The sequence below is a fragment of the Esox lucius genome, chromosome 7 (assembly GCF_011004845.1).
Source record: "Esox lucius isolate fEsoLuc1 chromosome 7, fEsoLuc1.pri, whole genome shotgun sequence".
In the NCBI taxonomy this organism is placed as follows: Eukaryota; Metazoa; Chordata; class Actinopteri; order Esociformes; family Esocidae; genus Esox; species Esox lucius.
Window position 1 is genome coordinate 10,913,628 of NC_047575.1, and position 26,713 is coordinate 10,940,340.

General features: G+C 38.6%; 3 protein-coding genes and 1 long non-coding RNA gene across 5 annotated transcripts; 3 read left to right on the plus strand and 1 right to left on the minus strand.

Annotated features, from left to right (window-relative positions):
- Nucleotides 1-23: 23 nt before the first annotated feature.
- LOC105027672 lies at nucleotides 24-6,181 on the plus strand. Of its 2 annotated transcripts, none has more exons than XM_020047871.3 (4): nucleotides 24-243; nucleotides 1,856-2,197; nucleotides 3,760-3,857; nucleotides 3,994-6,181. In XM_020047871.3, the coding sequence occupies exons 2-4, from the start codon at nucleotides 1,924-1,926 to the stop codon at nucleotides 4,222-4,224; spliced, it is 603 nt and encodes a 200-aa protein (XP_019903430.2). In that variant the 5' UTR covers nucleotides 24-243; nucleotides 1,856-1,923; the 3' UTR covers nucleotides 4,225-6,181. The 2 variants fall into 2 exon arrangements, with proteins under 2 accessions (XP_019903430.2, XP_010898156.2); XM_010899854.5 differs by having other exon boundaries at nucleotides 24-168.
- A 3,541-nt stretch (nucleotides 6,182-9,722) lies between these two features.
- LOC105027673 (thiosulfate sulfurtransferase/rhodanese-like domain-containing protein 1) lies at nucleotides 9,723-15,693 on the minus strand. Its single transcript, NM_001310925.1, is given in 4 exon segments — nucleotides 9,723-10,141; nucleotides 13,041-13,203; nucleotides 13,404-13,526; nucleotides 15,503-15,693. Coding segments are annotated over 4 exon segments (483 nt in total). The 5' UTR covers nucleotides 15,642-15,693; the 3' UTR covers nucleotides 9,723-10,083.
- A 467-nt stretch (nucleotides 15,694-16,160) lies between these two features.
- On the plus strand, nucleotides 16,161-18,345 carry LOC117594750. The gene is made up of 3 exons (XR_004575993.1): nucleotides 16,161-16,404; nucleotides 16,513-17,725; nucleotides 18,150-18,345. It is a non-coding gene; the product is annotated as an uncharacterized LOC117594750 (long non-coding RNA).
- A 2,661-nt stretch (nucleotides 18,346-21,006) lies between these two features.
- LOC105027676 (cystatin-B-like) lies at nucleotides 21,007-22,098 on the plus strand. The gene is given in 3 exon segments (NM_001303852.1): nucleotides 21,007-21,103; nucleotides 21,318-21,419; nucleotides 21,754-22,098. Coding segments are annotated over 3 exon segments (297 nt in total). The 5' UTR covers nucleotides 21,007-21,037; the 3' UTR covers nucleotides 21,883-22,098.
- Nucleotides 22,099-26,713: the final 4,615 nt, after the last annotated feature.

Genomic DNA, 26,713 nt, shown 5'->3' on the forward strand with positions numbered 1-26,713 from the left:
CCCCTCTTACTGTTGGTTTTTGAATCTGCCATTTCCTGTAATTGATCAGATATGTTCTCAGTACTCCCATCATTGCTGTATTTCAAATCATGAATGTCAGAACTAACGGGTCTCTGCTCATCCACTGCTGGATCACAGCAGTACTGATCCTCCTGCTCCTTGGCTCTGGTAAGAGACCCACCTTCCAAATGGAAAAATGATTAGACGTCCTGGTCTGTGATGGTTAACAGTTTATTTGTGTAGGCAAGTATATTGGATTTTATTATTGTAGGAATATGCTCATGTTTGTGAAAATAAATGTATGTTGGCTGTAATTCCATATTAGAAATTAACAAAAAATTGCACAAAAATTTTGGTTTGGGGGTTAGAATTACCCAACGGTCATACTAGTGGAAAAGTAACGATAGGCCTACCTTAATAGAAAATGACATAAATAAAAGAGAGTGACTCAGTAAAATAATATTTCATTAAAACTATAAAAGCATATTTTTTTTATAAATCAGGTTGAAATGACCTTTTATGAAATTCAAACCGGACAGGACAATATATATTTTTTAAATAATTTGTGTATACTGTAGGTTGAGTTGCAATCTTAACATTAACAAAGAACCATTTATACAAGATAACAAGCAGTAAGTATTACAGAGATATTCTCTTGTCTGTGAATTTGTCATATTAGTGAAATACAATTTCTCAAAAATATAAGATAAAGTAAAGGCAATGTAAGTAGTGCATCAAAGTGTTTTACTTTGCACCAGTTAATGTAAGCAACCTAAAACAATAAAAACAAGATGACTGCTGTAACAAACAGCATGAAACGGGAAGTTCACCCATTTTACAGTGGCCTTATATTCATGCAATTTGTGCTCATAGGTGATCCCTTATGTGAGAATATTTCTATATATAATATTAATCTTTTTTTGCAGGTTTTCCAAGTCAATCCACAAAGAATTCAGTCTAGAAATAATTTAGCATACACTTGTATTAAAGCTATCACAACACAACAGTTAAGACTTTGCAAAAAGGACCTTGCTCCTCTATGCCAGTGATTCACATAAACCAACAATCTTTAGCTCACTCTCTAGCTATACAAATCCCTTGCTGACTATTTTAGAATAACTTTGCTAAAATTAATTGATTAGTTGTTTAAAGTAAATTAGCTTGACCTGTTGGTGACAACATTTGTTTCCAACTAAATATGTACCTGCTTCAAGTATTTCATTGAATTTCCAAGCCCACAGTCCAATTTACACAAAATAAATCTTATAGCCCCTGTTTGGGATAACAGTGTGTACAATCATTGTGCCAGTATCCCATCGTTAGGTCCCATAATTTTCCCATCGTTAGGTCCCATAATTTTCCCATCGTTAGGTCCCATCATTTTCCCATCGTTAGGTCCCATCATTTTCCCATCGTTAGGTCCCATCATTTTCCCATCGTTAGGTCCCATCATTTTCCCATCGTTAGGTCCCATCATTGTCCCATCGTTAGGTCCCATCATTTTCCCATCGTTAGGTCACATCATTAGCCCATCTTAATCAACAAAAATGCTAATGTTCATTTTCAAACAGAATGGAGATCAAAGGTAGTATATTGTAACTACCTTTTATTTAAATGCACTACTTGTTTTGACAGAATTGGATGTAATTGTTATTATATATTGATTCACAAAAATATAGTGATGCTGTGCTGCTCAGATAAATGTTTTCAAACAAGTTTCTCTGATGGCCAAATACATGCACAGTTCTGAATATACTGTAAATTAAAAAATCATGTTTGTGTGACATTCAACACATGAGGAATATGCAAAAATAACTACAGCAGCAATTGAGCAGCCATCTCTCCTCCCCTTCAGGTGCATTTGCAGACAGCCAGGTGAGAACGTCTGGTAACATCACAGCAAAGATTGGTGAGGCGGTAGCCATGTCTTGTAAGGAACCTGAAGGCGAGACGGTGACTCAGGTTGAATGGAGGTTTGGAGGCTGCAACGGGCAGAAGATTCTGGTTTATAACACCGAAAACCCAGTTGCCCCTGAGAAGGACTATATCAACCGTGTCTCTGACGTGACAAGTAATGGATACACGTTATTAAAGGCACAGAACAAGGATGCTGGTACATACTGCTGTTCTCTGTCCACCTTCCCCTCTGGGACTAAGACGGGCCTAATTTATTTGAATTTCAGGAAGAACAAACCAGGTATTGCCAAACTTTGTCTAACTTCAAAACAGGCTATCATGCATTACACACAATCTTTTTCTACGCCAAGTTGTTCTGACATGAAAACCTATGAATAGTTTCTTTACGAAAAATTAATCAATTTCAGATGTGAATAAATTCGCTTTCATTACTTAACAAAGTTACAAAAGATGCAGGTGTATATTTCTTTGAAATCTATCATTTAGAGATGCATTTTATTGCCATTGCAAAACACTATACCCACTTCACTCTCAGTCAAATGCATATTACTTCCAGCGTGTTTTTATTAAGAACAGTACGCATGATGCATTTGTCACAAATATAAAAAATACGTTTAAAAATCTATAAACTAGTTTGAGAAATGTAAGTAATTTAAATTTTTAGAAATTATTTAGCAGATATTCTTATTCAGAGTTACTCAGTTAATGCAATTGTCTTTTGATAGCTTTGTGTGATGGGTACATTGTCAAATATACAACATACAAACAACAATTTTAACTACACAATAAAGATATTGCATTTTATCAAAAACACATTTTAATATGCATTGAAAATCAAATAATTTTATATCTGAGAACAACAATACTTTAAATGCCCACTAAAGTACCCAACAATAATTTCTGGCAAAAATACTTATTGCAAACAAAGTCTTCATATTCACTTACCAGGTTAACAGCCACTGTCACCACAAACTTCCTTTCAAATATCTCACACTAACCTACAAAAATTTAGAAAAGTTCACACATCTCAAATGGTTTACCTCTTTCTGTTTTGTCAGACAGTGAAACTCCTCTCGTAATCATTGTGTACATTGTATGTTTTGTCAGACAGTGAAACTCCTCTCGTAATCTTTGTGTACATTGTGTGTTTTGTCAGACAGTGAAACTCCTCTCGTAATAATTGTGTACATTGTGTGTTTTGTCAGACAGTGAAACTCCTCTCATAATCATTGTGTACATTGTGTGTTTTGTCAGACAGTGAAACTCCTCTCGTAATCATTGTGTACATTGTGTGTTTTGTCAGACAGTGAAACTCCTCTCGTAATCATTGTGTACATTGTGTGTTTTGTCAGACAGTGAAACTCCTCTCGTAATCATCGTGTACATTGTATGTTTTGTCAGACAGTGAAACTCCTCTCATAATCATTGTGTACATTGTGTGTTTTGTCAGACAGTGAAACTCCTCTCGTAATCATTGTGTACATTGTGTGTTTTGTCAGACAGTGAAACTCCTCTCGTAATCATTGTGTACATTGTGTGTTTTGTCAGACAGTGAAACTCCTCTCGTAATCATCGTGTACATTGTGTGTTTTGTCAGACAGTGAAACTCCTCTCGTAAACATTGTGTACATTGTGTGTTTTGTCAGACAGTGAAACTCCTCTCGTAATAATTGTGTACATTGTGTGTTTTGTCAGACAGTGAAACTCCTCTCGTAAACATTGTGTACATTGTGTGTTTTGTCAGACAGTGAAACTCCTCTCGTAATCATTGTGTACATTGTGTGTTTTGTCAGACAGTGAAACTCCTCTCGTAATCATTGTGTACATTGTGTGTTTTGTCAGACAGTGAAACTCCTCTCGTAAACATTGTGTACATTGTGTGTGGGATTCTGGGAGTACTGACGCTGGGAGGGTTAATAACAGGACTACTGCTCTGTAAGGTAAGACTAAACAATCTAACCATTACTGCTCTTTATTTCATTGCCGCATTTCAGGATCTAACCCCCTCAGGGGGCTATAGTCAGAACTGTTGTTTAGCTCAGTGATTGATTATTGGGCATGTTCCTGTGTTTACAGAGTTGTAGAACATCAGTCCAGGACCCGGTCCACGTGGCAGTTCATCCAGGCAGGCATCCACACCACCCTCCCTCCATCCTCCAGAGAAGCCAGGCCCATCGTGCCCCACCATCAAAGAGGATCAGTGAGGTTGAGGACGTGGAGGAGGACGACAGCATGGACTACTTGAATGTCACACCTTTTCGACTCCCCAGAATTCCATCAACTGCCTCCTCTGCATCAAGAAGTTAATAGATAGAACAGACTCTACCCTAATACACACGAAATGTCATGAAGACAAAGATTAAATAATACACACACAAATCAAATACAAAGACAAATACACTCTCATATACTGAATTTAATTCACCCAGACTTTATCATACACTGAATATAATACACACAGACTTTATCATACACTGAATATAATACACACAGACTTAATCATACACTGAATATAATACACACAGACTTAATCATACACTGAATATAATACACCCAGACTTAATCATACACTGAATATAATACACCCAGACTTAATCATACACTGAATATAATACACACAGACTTAATCATACACTGAATATAATACACACAGTCTTTATCATACACTGAATACACACAAACTTAATGCCTTAACGCATTATAGGCTACTGTTAGAATGTCAATAAGCGGTCTTAAAAAACAGCTGTGGAATCGCAACGCTATAGTAGAGCACTGGGCTGGCTGTCCAACTAATTGTTGCTAGCTTCGAACAGCAACATTTGGGTCATATCTTTGCAGATGCTACATTTCTGAAAACAGTTTGTACATAGAAAAAAGATTCATAAACAAATTAAGGGAGAAGTGGAGCAATAATTGAATGTGTAAAAAGGAATGAAAGGGTGTTTGTACATTCATAAATCTTATTTCACGCTTACATTTTATTTTGTATATATTACTTTTTATACAATCATACCAATTTACGTATGGATTTTCTTGCGATCCTAACAATATGAGCTGGAAGGACGCGCTGTCTTCAGAGCTGACTGAATAGCGGAGGATTCCCGTAAGACCAGAGGAGGTGGCCTGTTCATTTATGTAAACAAAGCATGGTGTACAGACACTAACATAATCAGGAGTCACTGCTCAACCAATCTGGAGGACCTGATGCAGGCCTTTCTACTTGCCTCAGGAGTTGACATCTATTGTTGTTACTGCAGCCTACATACCACCGGATGCTAATGCTAAACTGGCAATGGAAGAGCTGCAGGCTGCCCTGTTGGATGGAGCCTTTAATGTAGCAGGCAATTTCAATCACTCAAATCTGGAAACAGTTTTTCCCAGATTCCTTTAAAATGTCTTCTGCCCCACCAGAGGAGACAATATGCTGGATCAGGTGTACACAAACATTCCAGAGGCCCCCATTCCCCTTCCCAACATGGGTCAGTCTGACAACCTCTCATTGTTCCTAATTCCCAAGTATTTAACTCATTAAACTGGCGAAACCATCAGTGAGGTCAGTCAAAGTGTGGCAAAGAGGGAGCAGACACTACTTTTCAAGCATACAGACTCTTCATGCTGTACCCTGGCAGTGTATCCTCCAGGGTAGTGACAGGCTCTAGGAGAGGAGATGACCCAAGACTTCTACACCAGTTTCAACACACAGACTGGAGATTGTTTGCCACTCAAGCCACCCTTGACTCCCATACGGACATTGAAACATATGCTTCCTCCATTCTGGATTGCATCAACACCTGCACCAATGACGTCACCACCCATGAACTAATAAAGACCTTCCCCAACCAAAAGCCATGGATGAACAGTGAGGTTCAACAACTGCTAAAGGCACGCAACGCTGCGGCTAAAAATGACCACAAACTGTGGATTGAGGAGCACTTCAACAAGAACTCTGATCCCTGACGAATGTGGCAGGGCGTCCAAGCCATCAGACTAGGGGCCAAAGAACCCCACCCCCACAGCCAGCGATGTCTCCATGACCAACGAGTTAAACAGGTTCTACACTCGCTTCGACAGGTATAACAAAGAGCTAGCCATTAAAGCTGAATGGACATGCTACCTGGACATGCTACCTTACTCCTTCAATTTGCCTCAATTGTAAATTCAGAATGCCATTGAGAATTGTCAATTGTACTTGAACCAATATTTATCCCACTTGTACATACATTATACTTAATAATTGTCTGCCCTCCTCTATTTGCAATTCAGGTTAGATGCTAACTGCATTTCGTTGTACTGTACTCGCACTGTTCAATGACAATAAAGTTTAATCTAATCTAATATGTACGCTTAACCTTTTGGCAGATATCTAACTCAATGGTAAATGCTCTTGTTTTAAATCTGAATATAAAATATGCTTGCAAGTTGAATTCATACAAAGGTTTGGTTTCAGAATTGCAACTTTTATTGTACAAGCTTGTCAAATATAGCTATTAAATTAATTGTACAAACTTGTCAAATATAGCTTGCAAGCACAAAAGAAGGTTAATAAATGTACAAGCTTGCAAAATGTTATCACAGATTTAAACATCAGAACACCCTCATTATAGCCTATGACCATGAAATGTGAAACACAATTGCACAGAAATGTAAGTTAAAAAACAGTTAACTTTTACTATTTGAACTGCACAATGGCAGCAAAAAAAGGCGCAGTTTGTAGCCTACAAAAGTAGCTAATTAAATGATTCAATTGCTGTGCAAAGTAACTTTTAAGACAGTGTTTCTTGGGTATTTATTCTGTTTTGATTACATGCTACTGGTACTAGTAGGGGGGTCGGAAAATGCTCATAACACAAATGCCATTGGCTCTGTGGTTCGGTTACAATGGTAACCATATGCTCTTTAAATGGTGAACAGGTGGAGGCCAATGATAAGATATGTGTCTTTGTTGGGACAATTTCTTTCACCTGTGTAAAGGTGGAGTTTCCACAGCAGAGGAATTGAATACTAATTCAAGCCACATATTTCTGTGTTTCTCAAGTTATCTTGTATGTCAGTCTAACAGTGCAAATTAACAATGTACAATTTGTAATACCTTTAAATCAGAAAATTGGTCAGGGGTTTCAATACCTTTGCAAGGCACTGCAATTCCTGTCTTGTATAGATAGAAATGCCAAAAGAAATGTGACGAATGTGGGCTTTTGCATTGTGGCCTATGCTTTTGCATAGTCCACACAACGTACTGGATTCCTTTAAAATCATGTTAAAAATATGTTTTTTGTCACATGTTACTGTATAAATGCCTTTGTATTTACTTCAGTGTTATTGAAGGGTTTGTGAACAAATAAACACTTACTGCTCATAAATGTCTTTAATGGCTTTTTTTATACAGTGGTATGAAAAGGTTCAGGCACCCCTCTGAGGCTGCATAATAATTGACAGTCGTCACTGAAGATTATCACAGTGGCAGGCCATTCATTTTCTAATAAAGTACTGGGGTATTTTCCAGACAAAGAGTTTTAGTGTAGCAATATTAAGTTGTATGAAATTAAATCAGATGTGAAAAATAGGCTATGCAAAAATGTGGGCACCCTTGTCATTTTGTTGATTTGAATACCTGTAACTACTTAGCACTGATTAATTGGAACACACAATTGGTTTGGTGAGCTCATTAAGCCTTGAACTTCATAGACAAGTGCATCCAATCATGAGAAAAGGTATTTAAGGTGGCCAATTGCAAGTTGTTGTTCTCTTTGACTCTCCTCTGAAGCGTGGCAACATGGGGGCCTCAAAACAACTCTCAAATGACCTGAAAACAAAGATTGTTCAACATTATGGTTTAGAGGAAGGCTACAAAAAGCTATCGCAGAGATTTAAGCTGTCAGTGTCCACTGTGAGGAACATAGTGAGAAAATGGAAGACCACAGGCACAGTTCTTGTTAAGGCCAGAAGTGGCAGGACAAGTAAAATATCGGAGAGGCAAAGGCAAAGGATGGTGAGAACAGTCAAAAACAGACCACCTCCAAAGACCTACAACATCATCTTGCTGCAGATGGTGTCACTGTGCATCGTTCAACAATTAAGCGCACTTTGCACAAGGAGAAGCTATACAAGGAGAGTGAAGCGGAAGAAGCCTTTTCTGCACACACGCCACAAACAGAGTCACTTGAGGTATGCAAACACACATTTGGAAAAGCCAGCTTCAATTTGGAATAAGGTGCTGTGGACTGATGAACAAAGATTGAGTTATTTGGTCATAACAAGGGGCGTTATGCATGGCGGCAAAAGAACACAGCGTTCCAAGAAAAACACTTGCTACCCACAGTAAAACTTGGTGGAGGTTCCATCATGCTGTGGGGCAGTGTAGCCAGTGCCGGTACTGGGAATCTTGTTAAAGTTGAGGGTCACATGGATTCCACTCAATATCACCAGATTCTTAAGAATAATGTTGAAAAAACCGTCACAAAGTTGATGTTATGCCGGGGCTGGATATTTCAACAAGACAACAACCCAAAACACTGTTCAAAATCTACCTGGGCATTTATGCAGAGGAACAAGTACAATGTTCTGGAATGGCCATCCCAGTCCCCAGACCTGAACATCATTGAGAATCTGTGGGATGATTTGAAGCGGGCTGTCCATGCTCGGCAACCATCAAACCTAACTGAACTGCAGATGTTTTGTAAGGAGGAATGGTCCAAAATACCTTCATCCAGAATCTAGACACTCATTAGAGGCTATAGGAAGAGGCTGTTATTTTGGCAAAAGGAGGCTCTACTAAATATTAATGTGATTTTTCAGTTGGGATGCACAAATTTATGCACCAGTCTAATTTAATTTTTATGCATATTGCACATTTTCTGTTCCTCCAATAAACCTAATTTCACTACTGAAATTGCTCATCCAAACACCCAATTATTTATAAATGAAAATCATTGAAATAGTCAGGGGTGCCCAAACCTTTTCATACGACTTTATATACTGTTGTTTACCGTAAATACTTGAAAAGTATAATCATGTTTGTGTAACATTCAACCCGAGGTACGTGCATAAACGGTTTTGCTAATAACCTGCTGCAGTCATTTAGTGTCTCTCCTTCAGGTACGTTTGAAGCCAGCAAGATGAGAACATCTGGTAACATCACATTATAGATTGGCAAGGTGCCTGTCTCAAGTTGAATGTAGGTTTGGAGGGTTTGATAGGCGGAGGATTCCGGTTTATAACTCAGAAAACCCAGTTGTCGTTGAGGGGGACTAGACCAACCATGTCTCTAACGTAACAACTGATAGAAACACGTTAGAGGCACAGCATCTAATGCCCTCAAGTGGCTATAATGAGAACTGCTCTTAGGTTTGGTAGATGTGATTGATTCCAAACTGTGATCTTTGATTCCAAACTGCTATGCAACCCCATTTCCCTGCAAAGTATTTAAGGCAATATTCACAGAGGTATAGAAGAGGTGTGGATCCCTGTCCTCATGGCAGTTTATCCATAAAAACCTCCCTTCATATTTCAGAAGAGTCAGACCCATGATGACTGACCCTCGAATAGTGACAGAAAGGAGGACGAAGAGAAGTGAATGAGAATAAGTTGGAGGAGGACATGCTTTGCCTCCCCAGAGTTCCACCTTCTCCCTTCTCTGCCTTAGGAAATGAATACACTAAGCAATCTGCATTTTCATACACCATGAAAATCAAATAAATGCAAACATTCTCTAACACACTGAATCAAACAGATTTTCTTATACACAGTCAATCAAATAAAAACACAGAATTCATATACGAAAATCACATCCACTGACACAAAAAGTACAATTCACAGGCTTTACCTTTATTTGGTGTTAGGCAATGTGTGCATAAATCATTATAAAAAATACAAACTTTCAGTCGAATTACCCTGTGTTCTGGGATGGCCAAAACGGCAGCCTCAAGAGCACACCTACGCGAGAGCATTGGTTCAAATCTGTACAGTGCAATTAAAGCACACCCTGCCTTCACCTACCCCTACATTTCACTTTTTTCATGAAAAATACATATTCAAAAATACATATAAGGAATGATTTAACAGTAAATGTGATCACGTCTACCAGCAATGCATCCTAAAATATATTTGGCTTCAAAAGGAATTCAAGCATACAGACTGGCCCAGATTTGAAAACCTGTAGATCACTCTTCAGGGCCCCTCTTCATGTTGTACCCAGGCACTGTATCCTCCAGGGTAGTGACGGGCTCTAGGGGAGAAGGAGATGACCCAAGATGTGTAGCATCAACTCTTATATGTGTGGATACATACAGTTGTCTTAATAAGTTTGCATACCCTGGCAGAAATTGTGAGATTTTGGCATTGATTCTGAAAATATGACTGATCATGCAAAAAAACTTTTATTTAAGGATAGTGATCATATGAAGCCATTTATTATCACATAGTTATTTGGCTCCTTTTTAAATCACAATGATAACAGAAATCACCCAAATGGCCCTGATCAAAAGTTTACATACCCTTGAATGTTTAGCCTTGTTACAGACACACAAGGTGACACACACAGGTTAAAATGGCAATTAAAGTTGAATTTCCCAAACCTGTGGCTTTTTTAATTGAAATTAGTGTCTGTGTATAAATGGTCAATGAGTTTGTCAGCTCTCATGTGGATGCACTGAGCAGGCTAGATACTGAGTCATGGGAAGCAGAAAATAACTTTCAAATGACCTGCGTAACAAGGTAATGGAACTTTATATAGATGGAAAAGGATATGCAAATGCCAGTCAGTACTGTTCAATCACTTATTAAGAAATTGAAAATTCAGGGATCTCTTGATACCAAGCCAAGGTCAGGTAGACCAAGAAAGATTTCAGCCAAAACTGCCAGGAGGAATTGTTTGGGATACAAAGAACAAGAAACCAGGCAAGCCTAGTTCAGCCGGCCCGCAACAGAAAATGTTGCCACCTCGAGATTCTAACCCCAGTCACCCACGTGAAAGGCTGTGTCGTTAACCGCTACACCACAGAGCTGAATATTTGATTGGTGTCAGTATAGCCTCTTGTCTCTATCCTGAAAAAATCCTCTTTTGCCATGGGCCATTTTAACAGTTAATTGGCCATTCGTGAATGACACTGATACAGTTAAACTGACAAACGTTTCTTACTAAGTTTACCTCCACCACAAATACACAACTATGTATTGTGTTTGCCACTGGCTGTTTCAACAGCATATTAGCGTATAAGCTTTACCGGTATTTACTAACTTACTGGAATAGTCAAACGAATTGAGCAATTGCTAGCGAGTCTGCCAAAGCTATTTCATTTAATTTGTGAATGACATTTTGCAATAAATATCAATAAAGGCGATAATAACTAACTTTTTCATGAAAAGATGAGAGTATCATGGAATCTATCAGAAATAATTAATAAATGTCGTTGCTCTCAATAGATTCGAACTTAGGTCTTCCACATGAAAGGCACTGTTTCAGCAGTTGCTAGACTCCATTGAGGATTGTGTAAAACTGACTAACCTTTCTTATTAAGTTTACCTCCACCCCAAAAAGCGTCTATGAACTGTATTGCTTTTGCCACTGGTTGTTTTAACAGCTTATTAGCCAGTAATAGGCTTACTAGTATCTACTAACTTCCTAGGAATAATTATAAGAACTGAGCAATTGCTAGCAAGACTGAAGATGAACTATTCCATGCCAGAATGTCGCAATATAACCGTATACAGTTTCAGGTTTTAGCCAGCAAAGTTTTTGCCAATACAGAATAAGTCACAATGCGTACTTCGCTTCGCCTGCGAGGAGATACGAACTCAGGACCTATAGTTCACAAGTCAGCTTCTCTAAACAAGGGGTAGTCACCCAGTCAGTCACCCAGTCAGTCACCCAGTCAGTCACCCAGTCAGTCACTCAGTCAGTCACTCAGTCAGTCACCCAGTCAGTCACCCAGTCAGTCACCCAGTCAGTCACCCAGTCAGTCACCCAGTCAGTCACACAGTCAGTCACACAGTCAGTCACCCAGTCAGTCACACAGTCAGTCACACAGTCAGTCACTCAGACATTCGCTCTTCTTAGCAGGCTCTGCTTACGTGGTCTGGCAAAATACCCACAGGTAAGCTCAGGAGAAATACAGGCTGCTCTGAAAAAAGACAGTGCAGTTGTTTCAAGGAGCACAATACGAGAATACTTGAACAAAATTGAGCTGCATGGTTGAGTTGCCAGAAAGAAGCCTTTATTGTGCCAATGCCACATAAAAAACCCAGTTACAATATGCCCAAAAACACCTTGACACGTCTCACAGCTTCTGACACAGTGTAATTTGGAGTGACAAAACCAAAATAGAGCTATATGTTCACAACCATAAGTGCCGTGTTTGGAGAGGGGTCAACAAGGCCGATAGTGAACAGAATACCATCCCCACTGTGAAGCATGGTGTTGGCTCACTGATGTTTTGGTGGTGTGTGAGCTCTAAAGGCACAAGGAATCTTATGAAAACTGATGGCAAGATGAATGCAGCATGTTATCAGAAAATACTGGCAGACAATTTACATTCTTCTGCACGAAATCTGCGCATGGGATGCTCTTTGACTTTCCAGCACGACAATGACCCTAAGCACAAGGCCAAGTTGACCCTCCAGTGGTTACAGCACAAAAAGTTGAAGGAGTGGCCATCAGTCTCCTGACCTTAATATGATCAAGTCACTCTGGGGAGATCTCAAACGTGCGGTTCATGCAAGACGACCAAAGACTTTGGATGACCTGGAGGTATTTTGCTAAGACGAATGGGCAGCTATACCACCTGCAAGAATTCGAGGCCTCATAGACAACTATTACAAAAGATTCCACAGTCTCTCTATTGATGCTAAAGGGGGAAATACACAGTACTAAGAACTAAAAGTATGCAGACATTTTTGAAAAGGGGTCATTTAATTTTTTGCCATGTTTTGTTTCATGATTTTGCCATTCTGTTATTACCTATAGCTGAATATGAATCCCATAAGAAATAAGACATGTGTTTTGCCTGCTCACTCATGTTTCTTTAAAAATGGTACATATGTTACCAATTCTACAAGGGTATGCAAACTTTTGAGCACAACTATAGCTCAGGTTAGGATGCGTGCACACAGAAGCGGACTGTCCTTACCTGCTGAATCCCAGGGCCCACATGATATCCAGGGCAGTAGCACTCCGACGACCCCGCTGGCAGTAGACCACAATGTCACCATCCTCCTTATCAGGGACTCGTACTCCATACCTCTGTCTGAACTGGTCTGGGCTCAGTTCCAGGGCCTCCTGGAGTTCCCCAACTGTAAGTAGTTGTAGTTCAATTTACAGTCAAACTATGGGAAATTGGTTTGCAGCATTTTAAAAAGACATGACAACATTTTTCATATAAAAAGCAAACGTCACCCTTAGTAAATGCTACTGAAACACTGCGAACAAAAACATGGAACATCTGGGCATGTTACAGACAGGAAGTGTGTGGTATGTATTTGTGTGTACTTACGTGGGACATTGGTGGAGTCGGGAATATGTCCTGCCTTAAACTCATCTGGATTGCGGACATCAAACAGTTGAACACTGCCACTGGATAACAACTCCTTCAACTCTTTGTACGACACTTCTGAGTCTACACAGATCACATTCAATCAGACAGTGAGTTCATAAAATAAGATGACATGTTTAAGAGACCAAAGGTTTCTTGGGAAAGTATTCAATGTTTTGTTGTGTTATAGACTTCATTTATAATTGATTAAAAAAGGTTTTGCCATCAATCTACACACAAAACCCGATAATGACAAAACTTCAATTCTCTCATGTACATTTGTTTTCACTCCATTTATTCTCCTGAGGTCACCTTTGGGTTTTTATTTGTATCCCAAACAACTTTTTCTGGCAGTTTTGGCTGAAATCATTCTTGGTCTACCTGACCTTGGCTTGGTATCAAGAGATCCCTGAATTTTCCACTTCTTAATAAGTGATTAAATAGTACTGACTGGCATTTGTAAGGCTTTGGAAATCTTTTTAAATCCCTTTCCATCTTGTCAATGAGTTTGTTAGCTCTGCAAACTTATGAGCACTGTGTATTTACATAATAAATTATTCTTCATTATTTAGTATAGCCATATATACATGTATATACTAAATTTCTGCCCTAACCTAGTCATGTGCTATTATTGGAATGTTAATGTATTACAGATCTGCACAGGTCTGAATACAGGACCAAAGGTTACGCCGTATTTACCCCAGCTTGACCCATGAGTTAGACCACTGTTTTTTATAATGTGGCTACGGAAAGCATGGGAATACACGGTTTTGCAATGAAATTGTTTTCTGTTTAATATTTGTAACGAATTTAAAACAATTTAGAGCATTGGGTTTTGAGGGACAGCCTTTTTTTGGCAGTGCCAGGACAGTGTGATGCAACTTCCACTTTCTGATTATTGATCCAACAGTGCTCACTGAGATATCCAAACATTTAAATATTATATTGTACCCTTTTCCTAATCTATGCATTTTTATTACTCTTTTCCTCTAACTTTTTCTATAATGTTTTCTCTTCTGTAGAATGCTCTTTGGTTTTCATTTTCCATCAGATTTCCAGCCTGAAAATAACCCTTCAACAGTGAAGTTTTTACTCAGAAAAAATAACAACAATTTGATGATTCACAGCTGAAGGCCAATGGTAAGATAATTATTTATTTGCTAGGGTAATTTCTTTGTAATCTGTGTAAACTACAAAACTTCTACACAAGGGTTGAATACTTGTGCAAGAAAGGTTTCCAAAAATAAAATTATTGTCACCACACATATTGATTTTAAAACAAAATATCAAGCTGCTCTGTGGTTTGGGTCAGTTTCTGTAGAGTCTTTGCTTTTCACCAGAACTTAATTTCACCATATCTATCAAAAGGAAAGCCCCATTGTAACAAAATCAAAACACTAACACATTTTATATATTACAATACTGAAACAGTAATTAAATAATTAGTCTAGATTAACGTTTGTATTCATTTAAATCTAAAATGGTTGCCAGACTTGCTCAAATTCTACCTCTTACATTATATTATATATAATCACTTATGTGATTCGACCATTTTGTTATCAAATTTTCTTTTCTTTTTCTATAAACTTCATACCAGCAATGTCCCATATTAAGTTCTCACATGAAATTTACAAATGTATCCTCAAATATCTAACATATGAAGTGAAAGTACACCAGGGGCCTAAATTTGAGGGATTGGATAGTCATGACCCCGAAAATATCACAGCCGTTAGAAATTTAGACCTATCTTTCGTATTTTATATTAAAAATAAAACACGCCAATGAAAACAAAAAACAGTTTTTGTATCGATATCTAACAATTTTGAGTTTTTCCTGGTTAATGAGGGGAGCCACCATTTTCATAGAACGGTGGAAAGCCACAGATTTTCAATCAAATCAATTTAAGTACATTTTAGGCTACTGAGGTATAGTCTCAGGTTCTCTAAACGTGCATGACTTATTTGATACACACACGACGTAGCACATCTTTAATATAGAACCCACACAGCACATATTTAACATGTACACGGTACCCGTATCATGAGTCTAGAATACTTTACCTGTGGTTGGAGGCTCCTTGTATTTTGCCCCAGGTTTCGCATTACATAGTGGGTCTGGTGCGCCGCTACAATGCGTCTCAGTAGTCACGACCACCAGAGGCAACGCTAATAGCCACAGTGCGTACGCTACAAGAACCATCGTCTGCGTCTTTGAATGTCACTACGAACTGTCCGAAAGTTGCTACTCAACTGCCACGCAGGTTTACGTGACTGACCACATGCTTGCCTATTTGTATACCACCTCACTGTTTGAGTCATTGGTGACTCAAACAGTTTCACATTATTGCATCACTGGCCTAGCTCTTTTAGTGTGTATGGAATTTGGTTTGTGCCATTTCACCAAGTAATGATACTGAAAACTAAACGTCAACCCAAAAGTATTGACCTCAATAACAAAAGTACTGAAAAAAGTTAAATCCGAAAACAAATTAGTTGAAAATGGACCCAAAACAAATTATTTCTGTGAATCAGGAATCATTATAATGCGATTGCGATTAAACGCTTCCTTGTGTGTGTATATGTAAAACATTTTCATTTTTGATTGCATTACCCTGGCCTTCGGCCTCCCCTTCCTGATTTTGTAAATTGCAGTGTTTTGAAATGTTCGGTTTGGGCTGGGTTTAGGGGAGGCAGAGCTGGTTTTGGAGCGAGGCTTTTTGTTTACATCCCAGCGTCAAACAATGGGCAAGTCAGCAAGTTAGGTACTGTAAATAGCTAGCTGGCAATGATGAAATAAAACACTCGTTTTCTACTGTAATGAACAGCTTCAAAACATTTTTAACTTTACTATTTCGTATTTAAAAAGTGTCAATGAATGGGCTACTAGCACTAGCTAGCGTTGCCCACTTACTACTTGCTACCTAGCTAGCTACTTTAAGACACCGGGAAAACCATGATATGAGGTACAATTTTATAATTTCAGATATGTAAGATTCATCAGAATCGGCAAATAACTCTACACACTTCTTCCATTATTTGTATCACTTCCTGCAATGTTTCATATTCTGCAGAGGTCCACAGATGTATGAAGTCTAGTTGGAGGAGAGAGGTTGAAGAAATCTTCACGACGTGAGGACATGTAGCAGACATCCCAACCTGCAAAAGGTCATTTCAGGGAGGTATCCCGAAGCCCCCCCAATAAAAAGGAGGACAATGATATTACTTTTACAATCATTTAACCCACCATGGGCAATGCTGAAGTCGCTGTTGCAAACTGTACAGCGTGCAAGACTGTCATTTCGTGTAGTCTTGCATAAAATGTATATTGTATTTGCGTTTTTTGGGGCACTTTCCCTCTGCCATGGCGCTCTTGTTTCTATACAGAACTGACTGAGTATTCAGTTCCGGACTCGAGAGGAGATAAAAGCCCGCCCACACTGACAATTGATTGGTTGACTTACCGAAACAGGCCAATCACGATGCTCTCTGTTACATGCGCTTCATGGGGCACACACGCAGACTAGCACACACACACGCAAGGTCTCTCGCTCCCTCTCCCTCTCTGCCGTGCGCGCGCTACACGGTTTGAAGCAGTCTCTGTCTCGCATGCTCTTAGAAAGCCTATGGTGTAAATGGATGGACAGGATTGAGTTAGATTTTTCTGAGATGCAGTTCTATTTGGCAGGGGAAAACCCTCTTTTATATCAGGTTATAAACCCCAAATTTAACATTGTTTATTGCGATTATATTTTGTTTTCCGATCCTCAAGTAACTATTGAGAAGGACGTTGTACAGCTGACTAACTTAATTGCAGTTTGCTAGCTACCTCACAAGCTGCTCCAGCAGAGGGCACCCTCCTTTATTTCAAATACTACTGACCAAGTTGTACTCCATCAATCAGTTGCTCTCCAGTAGGAAGCCAGGCCTGGATTTGCAGCAAAATTTAAAAAATAAATTGTATAAATGCATAATTTGGTTTAAGGTAGGCTTATGTTTTCCTAAATTGTCCTCCTGAAGTGTGTACTAGTTTAGTGTTCCTTATTCTAAGCAGAATGACAGGGTACAACGGCGGACTCAAATGCACGACTCAGAGGGGTGTCACAAGTAACAGTCTTTATTGTTCCAAGAACAAAATGCAGGCAGAGTTACAAAAACAGCAGGCAAAAAATCGTAGTCGAGAACCGAAGCAAGAGGTCTAGTAACACGGGACAACAAACACTGGAGGAAAACGCTGGAGAGAGTGACATAAGTACAACTTCAATCTGGCACTGGGAAGTGGGACTGGTGAGTATTTATGAATGGGGAAGCTGAAAACAAACAGGTGAAACACATTAGGGGCGGGGACAGTAATCAAACAGGCGGGAAAGCAAACGATGGGAGGAAGACGAGTGACCTGGGATAAGAGCGACTAATGATGTCAAAATAAAACAGGAAGTGCAAATGAACAAAACAACACACAATAAAAGCAGGAACATGACACAGAAAAAGAGTAGTAGTAAATTGTAACCCCTACCTGTTCTGTAAAACCTAATTTAACTACTCAAGAAGACCACACATAATCAACTAAAACAGAGCATTCTATTATTGTGAATAATAATAATAAACTATTGTAATTGTTATTAGTGCACACAATAAAAAATGCACATTGATCATCATGTTAACTTTCCATTGACCGTGACCTTTAAATAGGAGTTTCTATTCTTCACAGGGGGCTCAGGCTGATGATCAGTCTCCGTAGCTGAGAGAAACTTTGGAGGAACTTCGTTGTCAATAACACTGCTAATATTTCTAACTGTACTGATGTGGAAGGGCAGACATACAGTATATTATCATTAAACAGTATTAAGTCAAATGTACAGCGCCACTTAGTGAGGGAACATTTGATCCCCTGCTGATTTAGTACATTTGCCCACTGACAAAGAAATTATCACTCTATAATTTTCATAGCAGGTATATTTGAATAGTGAGAGGCAGAATAACAACAAAAAAATCCAGAAAAAGGCATGTCAAAAATGTTATACATTGATTTTCATTTTAATGAGTGCAATAGGTATTCGACCCCTCTGCAAAACATGACTTTGTACTTGGTGGCAAAACCCTTGTTGGCAATCACAGTGGTCAGACGTTTCTTGTAGTTGGCCACCAGGTTTGCACACATCTCAGGAGGATTTTGTCCCACTCCTCTCTGCATATCTTCTCCAAGTCATTAAGGTTTCAAGGCTGACGTTTGGCAACTCGAACCTTCAGCTCCCTCCACAGATTTGCGGGCGCTGCAGGATTTCAGTCCTTCACGGCGTAGAGTGTTACCAATTGTTTTCTTTGGTGACTATGGTCCCAGCTGCATTAAGATCATTGACAAGATCCTCCCGTTTAGTTCTGGGCTGATTCCTCACCGTTCTCATGATCATTGCAACTCCACGAGGTGAGATCTTGCATGGAGCCCCAGACCGAGGGGCATCCATTTGCAAATAATCGCACCAACTGTTGGCGATAGCCTTGTAGCCCATTCCAGCCTTTTGTAGGTCTACAATCTTGTCTCTGACTTCCTTGGACAGCTCTTTGGTCTTGGCCATGGTGGAGAGTTTGAAATCTGATTGATTGATTGCTTGCTTCTGTGGGCAGGTGTCTTTTATGCAGGTAACAAGCTGAGATTAGGAGCACTCCCTTTAAGAGTGTGCTCCTAATCTCAGCTCGTTACCTGTATAAAAGACACTTGGGAGCCAGAAATCTTTCCGATTGAGAGGGGATCAAATACTTATTTCACTCATTAAAATGCATTTTTGACATGCGTTTTTCTGGATTGTTGTTGTTGTTATTCTGTCTCTCACTGTTCAAATAAACCTACCATTAAAATTATAAACTGATAATTTCTATGTCAGTGGGCAAATGTACAAAATCAGCAAGGGATCAAATACTTTTTTCCCTCACTGTAGCAACAATACTGTAATCACATGTTCAATAATGTAAGCTGCAAATAGAACTATAATTATAAGATTCTTTTGCTTTTTAAGTTCTACCAATCTTAGGTCAAACTATTATCAAGGAAACTGAGTGGAACCTGTGAACATTTTAACCAGTTTCTTAAAGACAATAACTGTAGAAACAATGTCTGTATCCCAAGTCTCTGTAAGTGTACAGTAAAGGCATCTGTATTTAAAATAATGTGTGTAAATGTGAAATAATCTGGGATGTAGTAGTACAGAATAGTTGTTGTGGCATTGGACATGACAAATGAATATACTAATTGGACAAATACACATAACAACAATATGGTTTTGCTTTCGATGTCAGTTTATATTTGCAATACAAAAAGGGTTTTGTTTTTATTGTACGTTGGTGTATGTATGTAATAAAAAAATATTATTCCTTGACTACTAACAACACATAGTCCTTTGCTAACTGGTTATAGTCTATAGCAGTGTAACACATTTCTGATAGCAACTAAACATTGTGTTTCACACTGAAAAAACTATAAGTTGTACTTTTAGCCAACTCAAAACCATCCACCTCACTGACACAAAAATGGCGCTGGAGTTTGAAACACAATCCTTGGTCAGTCTTTTGCTTTAAAATTGAAGGTAGGAAGGTTAGGCCTTTGAGCTCTATGGTTTGTTCATACTTCCTCTTGAATTCCTCTCACAGAAGCTGTGTAATAGCCAGGCTGTTACTACAAAGGCTGTAGGATGTGTGATGTAACCACTCAAAAGTATTGGCTGTGTATAATTTAGTCGTCTAATTTCATCATACTAAGGCAGATATTACGTGTAGCTACTCTGCTGTAGTGATCCCTTCGATTTGGATTGTGCTTCCAATAGCCTTAAAATAAGGGACAGGCTGTCGGAACGGGAAGACACTTCATTTTTAATGGCTAAAACCTGTGTAACACCACAGTAATTACATGTTACTGGGTTGATACTTGATACAAATTATCATACATTTTTAGGAAGCGAGTCGATATTCATCTGTCCATGAGACCTTGTGTCAGCTGACCTTGTGTCAGCTGAACTCAATACAGCGGTGAAGGAATCAAACACCACATTTTGTGGGAACGTGCACCATGAAAATATTCGTTGTTACCCGTCCGCAAACTGCCATTAGAGGGAAATCGTATCCAGTTAACAAATATAATGTTTAAGTGTAATTTTAGAACCTGCTGGGGTGTTAAACTGTTTATAATGACCTTAAATCGTGTTACCCATGACTCATGAGAAGACGTGAGGTTGTGTCATGTGTTCAGTTCGTGGTCGGGATTCCAAAGGGCGGCCGATGTTTAGCGGTGCACTCCCGGATGCACTGAACGATATAGCCGCCCCTCCGCCTAAACTATTACGTTTGAAACGGGTGTAGCTTTTTTAACAAGCGAGCGCCTTTATAGTTATAATAAACTTTAAATGATACAGTAAAGTAGAATACATTGTCTATAATGTTGAAGCTTGATTTTTATACCTTGATTTTTTTATTAGAGGTTACAATGACAATGTTCCACTGAACTCAATGGTACATTCCAAATATATAGACGTCATGTGATCATGACAATATAAACACGTATATTTTAAGTCATTTTTAGTGTAAAATTTTTTCTTTCACGTGATCAAAATGAAGTGTGGCGGTGTCGCAGAGGCAAAGGATGCAACTCCTGAAGTGCAGCATATCTGTGATGAGGTGAGCATAATTCCTTGGTCGGGGTTAGGCTTGATCATAAACCTTGACGTTTAGTTAAATTTCAAACCTGTGGGCATCGCTGTTTTCACTAATTGCTCCCCGGTCGCCTAGCGCAGGCGCCACGCACCTTTTGAAATCGGAAAGGTGATGTAAAATGCGAAAACAAAATCTAAGTTGGACCTTGTGTGCAAACTGACAGCTGTTATGTTTTTAGGTAAAGCCACTTGCAGAAGAAAAGGCTGGAAAGAAATTTGATGTTTTCGTCGCCAAAAAATTCACAACCCAAGTTGTTGCGGGGACCAACTTCTTCATTAAAGTGAGTAAATATAGAATTTGTATTTATTTTCTCTCTGTGACTGGTGTCATTTCTATAAAAAAGTAGTCTCTCTTCCACAGTCATAATTCTGTTCTCTTTGTAAGGGGTGTGACTCCCATACCAAACCCTTATGACTGCTATACCAGGTTGAAATAATTGGCATAGTTGTACAAAAATGTATAGAAAAATATAGTGAGTTATATAAATTTATAGGTAGTGAGCAAATAAGGTAAATACTGGAAGAGCTGACACTGAACAAACTGATCATTAGTCAGTACATTTTAGGGTCCTGTCTTCCTATCACTAACCAAACCCTACCCTTTCCCTTTTATAGGTCCTTGTTGGTGGAGATGAATATGTACACATGCGAGTACATAAATCCTTACCCCACGCTGGTGGGAAACTGGAGCTGAATGCAATACAGACTCCCAAAGCTGACCATGACCCCATTGGTTTTTTCTGATTACCTGTAACTCCCTGCAGAGCATACCATGCCCACGCCCATGCTCCAGCCAACACAGCCTCTGCGCCCAGATCATTTTTCCTTGTCAGCTGCACTAAATGGCACAGACTCTACTTCATAGGCTACTTATTGGCACATGTATTTTGTACTAAAAGCTGTTTACCTTTGCCAAGTTTATTTTGTTAAAAAAAAAACAAATAAACATTTTACAGAGTCATTTTGTTTTGGTAAAAGGATACATTTTTGTGTGGGTGCTAACTTCAGTTTACATCATTTCATGCATTGTGTTTTGGAGGTGGTGATAACATTGGGTGCATATATGCGAATGCCATTACTCTGTTCTAGTTGTGAATGGCATTTCAGGAATTCTAGCCACTGGCTTCTTACCTGATATATTTGTCTGTTAATTATGGTAACACATTAGGGAGAGTTTCTGCCATTTCAATACAATGTGATCTCCCAACCAAGGCCTCAGATCTGGATGGTACCTGGAGGATTTGGAACACTCATCTGGTATTGGTCTTTTCCTTCTGTTGAGCTTTAGGTTGTACCTGTATGGGTGTGTTTACTAACTGGTCTTTTAATAAGAGATCTAAGTGATTAGTCAAAATACCAGTTAGTGGAGTCTGAAGAATTGTGCAGCCTGTGTAAACGCAGACATAAGCCCTCCAACATGTTCTGTATTTAAGGTAAAAACACTTGAATGCAATGGCTTCAGCATGGCTTCAATTTGAAAGGGGGTTATTTGCATTGCTGCTTTTAAAGAAAATGTTTCACTGGAGATGATCAGGCTGCTTATGTCTGCTCAGTATGGAGGACAAAAGTTGCAGTGACAATGACCAACTTCTGGATTGAATCCAGAACTTTTGAATCTGGATATACAAAAAAATAATTGCCATAAAGAAAGAGTATATAGCCATCTGTCTCTTTTTGCTGAAACATTTGCACTCAATTTGGTGTCTTCAGAATGTAACCCTAAAGAGGCCCACACCCTGTGCAAGAGGTGATTACCCCCTGTAATGACAGCATGAGATTGGCTGATGGCAGCTTTTACCTTTGAATACCATATTTCACCAAAACACATGCCAAGCCGAAAACTGGTTGTTAACCCTCTGTCTTGTGGGGTAAGATGAAGAGAATACGAAGTCAAGATTGAGGGGAGGAGAAAGAGCAAAGCGAAGACGAGATATAAGTTGACCGAATAAGACCGGAGGAGCACAGCATTAGGATGAAGTCAGTGCTATTCGTAATGTTGATGGTGGCGTGCCTGCTGCTTAATGAAGCTGGTGAGTGGGACATAATGGCCAATATACAGCTGAGACTCAGACATAATCATGTGATTACGACAACAGTCACAGGGGAGTCTACAGGGGAACTTTGAGTGACTGACTCACAGCTGACAGGACCTCCCTGTTTTATATTTTTAGATGGAAAACGCAAAACCAGCAAAATCAGGTTTTCATCACCCAAAGGATTGAAGAAAATTGATGGGACCCTGGGTGAGTCATTAAAGGTGCTAGGCAGTGGTTAACCAGTGATGTAGTAACTGGAAATGTACGTTTTGCAGTAGTTTGGTGGTAGTTAACAACATTTCAGTCTAGGTAGTGCAGTTGTTAATATTTTTTTGTTGGCATGTACTGTAGCTAACTACTGGAACCACTAATTTTGCAAAAGTAAAATTAAAACAGGTGTTTCCTATCTTTTCCAGCAGCAGACCTGCCTATCTCTCACTTTAAACAGTTTTTGTAGGCTAAATATGTTATGACTCCAATCATAATTAGATGATATATTTTCAGATCTTAATATGTTTATTTATCACTGTAGTTTGAACGTAGTGAGCTACTTTTTGAACATAGTTTTAGAAGAGTGACATGGCATGACATCTAGCTGTGTAAAGTCTGTTTGTGAACTAGTTGTACCTGCACAACCAAATAGGATTGTAAATACTTGGAAACAGAATACTGAACTCAAAGCTTTGGTTACACAGGAAACAGTGTATCCTACATGCAATATGTATTACTGTACATACAGCACTGTTAAGCAGTTCTTAATCTGTAGGACAGGCCTACCAGCTTGATACAAGCAAACTAATATTGTTTACTATTTTTTATTTAGCAAAAGTAACGGATGACCCTGTTATAGATAAACATCTGAGAGGTCAGTAAAAAATAAATATAATATATAATATAATTGCAGCATGTTATGATTGAACTACAATAGTAATATAATGTTTATTCTGATATTTTGCTATTCGTTTTGTCTTCTATTCCAGTGACGGTCCAAGGTGAGTTGTGATCATGTCATTACCGCTAAGTGTTGATCCGGTTGACTGTGTAGTTACCAGACTGTCATCTTCTCCCCTCAGTGATGACGTGGCTTAATAAAGTGGTTGACCTTGGTGAGCTCTGACTCTGTTTGTCCCCGAAGTGGGAAGCACATATATTCTTACACACTAATAAATGTCACATTAAATTCATTGCATGTATTTAATGTGTTTTTTATATAATAGACAGATTTAAGTATATTAAAAAGTCTGTCTGTCCGTCCTTTCTGTCTATATATCATTTTTGCCTGTTTATCTGGCATCAATCAGTGATTAACACAATGATTTCTAATCTGTCCATTTAGGTAAAAGCATTACTGGCGGGCTCTGCAAAACAGGTGAGCTCAGTACAATTAAATGGATTGATGAACCTAGACAATTTTCTGTATTTATTGTTATTCCCTTTTAAGACAACTGTATGAACCCACTGTCAAGACAGATCTTGTTCACTCTGTATTAACATCTTCCAGTGGCAGATTGTCTGCATTGTTCCCCTCATTTTCCTTCCCTCTTGTCCTTTGCCCCCACAGTCAAATATTTCTGAGGGATTTAAAGCCAGACCACAGGATGGTAAGTATCGGATACTATGAGTACCATTCTATGTAATATAACTTATGTAAAACATTTTTTGTGGGTGCTAACTTCAGTTTACATCATTTCAAACATCTCCCCTGTCGTGTCTCACCTTTAGGAACTGTGTCATTACTGGAAAAGTCTCCTTTCTTGTGAAATATGCCAAGGTACAGCTTGCAACCAGGCTGGAAGTGAAAAGACTTGCATTAGCATATTTTGGAACTTCCCCAGTTCTTTCCACAAATGAAGTCTGCCATTTGTTAGCATTAAAATAGTGGTACGTCATTTTGTGTCATCCAGTATTATTTCTGAGTGTCTTAGCACATAATCACATCATAAAAGCATCAAAACTATATAACATATAGTAATAACTCAATCTAAACCATATAACAATAATACTTTATCTACACCAAGTAACATATCACAGTAATACTTCAATTATACCACATTGCACAGTCACACTTCACTTATACTATATAACAGTAATACTTCAAATGTGCCATATGACATTTCACAGCAATACTGTCATTTACAGTTGTTCTGTCAGTACTTTTACAGTCCTTTGTTTTTTTATTGGTTGTAATGTCATGTTGTGTCAATTCATTTTCAATTGGCAGCCATATGTCAAAAATTAATTAATGTTAATAAAATATTTTGTTAATAAGACAATATTCTACTGATTTCTCAATATTGGTTTAAATGAAGATGTGGTTTTGAGATCACTGTTGCAACTGAATAGGTATGTGAGCTGTAGTTGTGTCTGCCACACCTATACTTGTCCACACCTGTTTCCAAAGAGCTGACAACATTACTACAACATAAAAAGTGAAAAATAAACCACTGGCAAATAGCTTTTTGGAATTTATACAAGGATTACATGTCTAAAACAGCATACAAGGGATACTCAAAAGATATGTTGAAAATCTAGTTTGGTTGTATTTTCTGCTGACAATACCTTTAAAATTGTGTTGCTTATTATTCATGATTAATGTCAACATCCAGTAGTCACCATTTTCCATGACATGAAGCTACCCACTGAGCAAAGGACATTGAAAAGTCTACTTCCTGGTTGAAGATATTGAATACACATTGTGTAAGACGTCTTTCAAATCATTCTGATCAGGGGGGAAAATGACATGAAGGCTTGTTCTGCCCCCTAAAGCAATGTTTTAGAATTAGATTTCCTATTAAACCACACACACACACAGTTATGTATTTCTATCATTGTGAGGACGAGAAAACAAAAAAGAATGTTCCATAACCCTAAACTTAATCCTAACCTTAACCACAGTAACTGTAACCACACTAACATTCATGCCAAACCAGTAGTGTCTAAACCTTAAAGTGACCTAAATTCTAACAATGGCCCTAATTGTAAGTTTGACCCTAAACCTAACCCCAAAGTCACACATGACCTTTGTTCTCTTGGAGACTGGCAAAAGATCCTAATAAGGACAGTTTTCTAATAATTTACTGTTGTTGTGAGGACCTCTGATTTGATCTGTTAAACCAATACACACAAACACACATACACACACATATAGAAGTACAGGTTTTGTGTGCTAGTAGAGCTCTGTTTACCATCTAAAATGCTGACAGTTAGATTTGATTCTTTGCTTCATGCCCATAGAACGCACTGGATGGACCAACACTGCTTTGTTTATCACTGTCTGTTTGCCTATTTTTGCTGTCGTTATTTTCTTTTCTAAATTGATGGGCTGATGCTTACAAGAGCTGTCAGCTCACTTTACTCACATGCGTACAATCATAATATGCTGACAATCAGCATGACAACTCTATCATTTGTTTTTAGGTAATGGGAACTTAGATGAGATGAAAAGTGTGTTTGCACTTTGTGAAAGCTCTCTCATCTGTTATACAACTTCCTGAATGAGGATCAATTACCCTGTTGGAGGGGGCGGGTGGGGGTGGTGG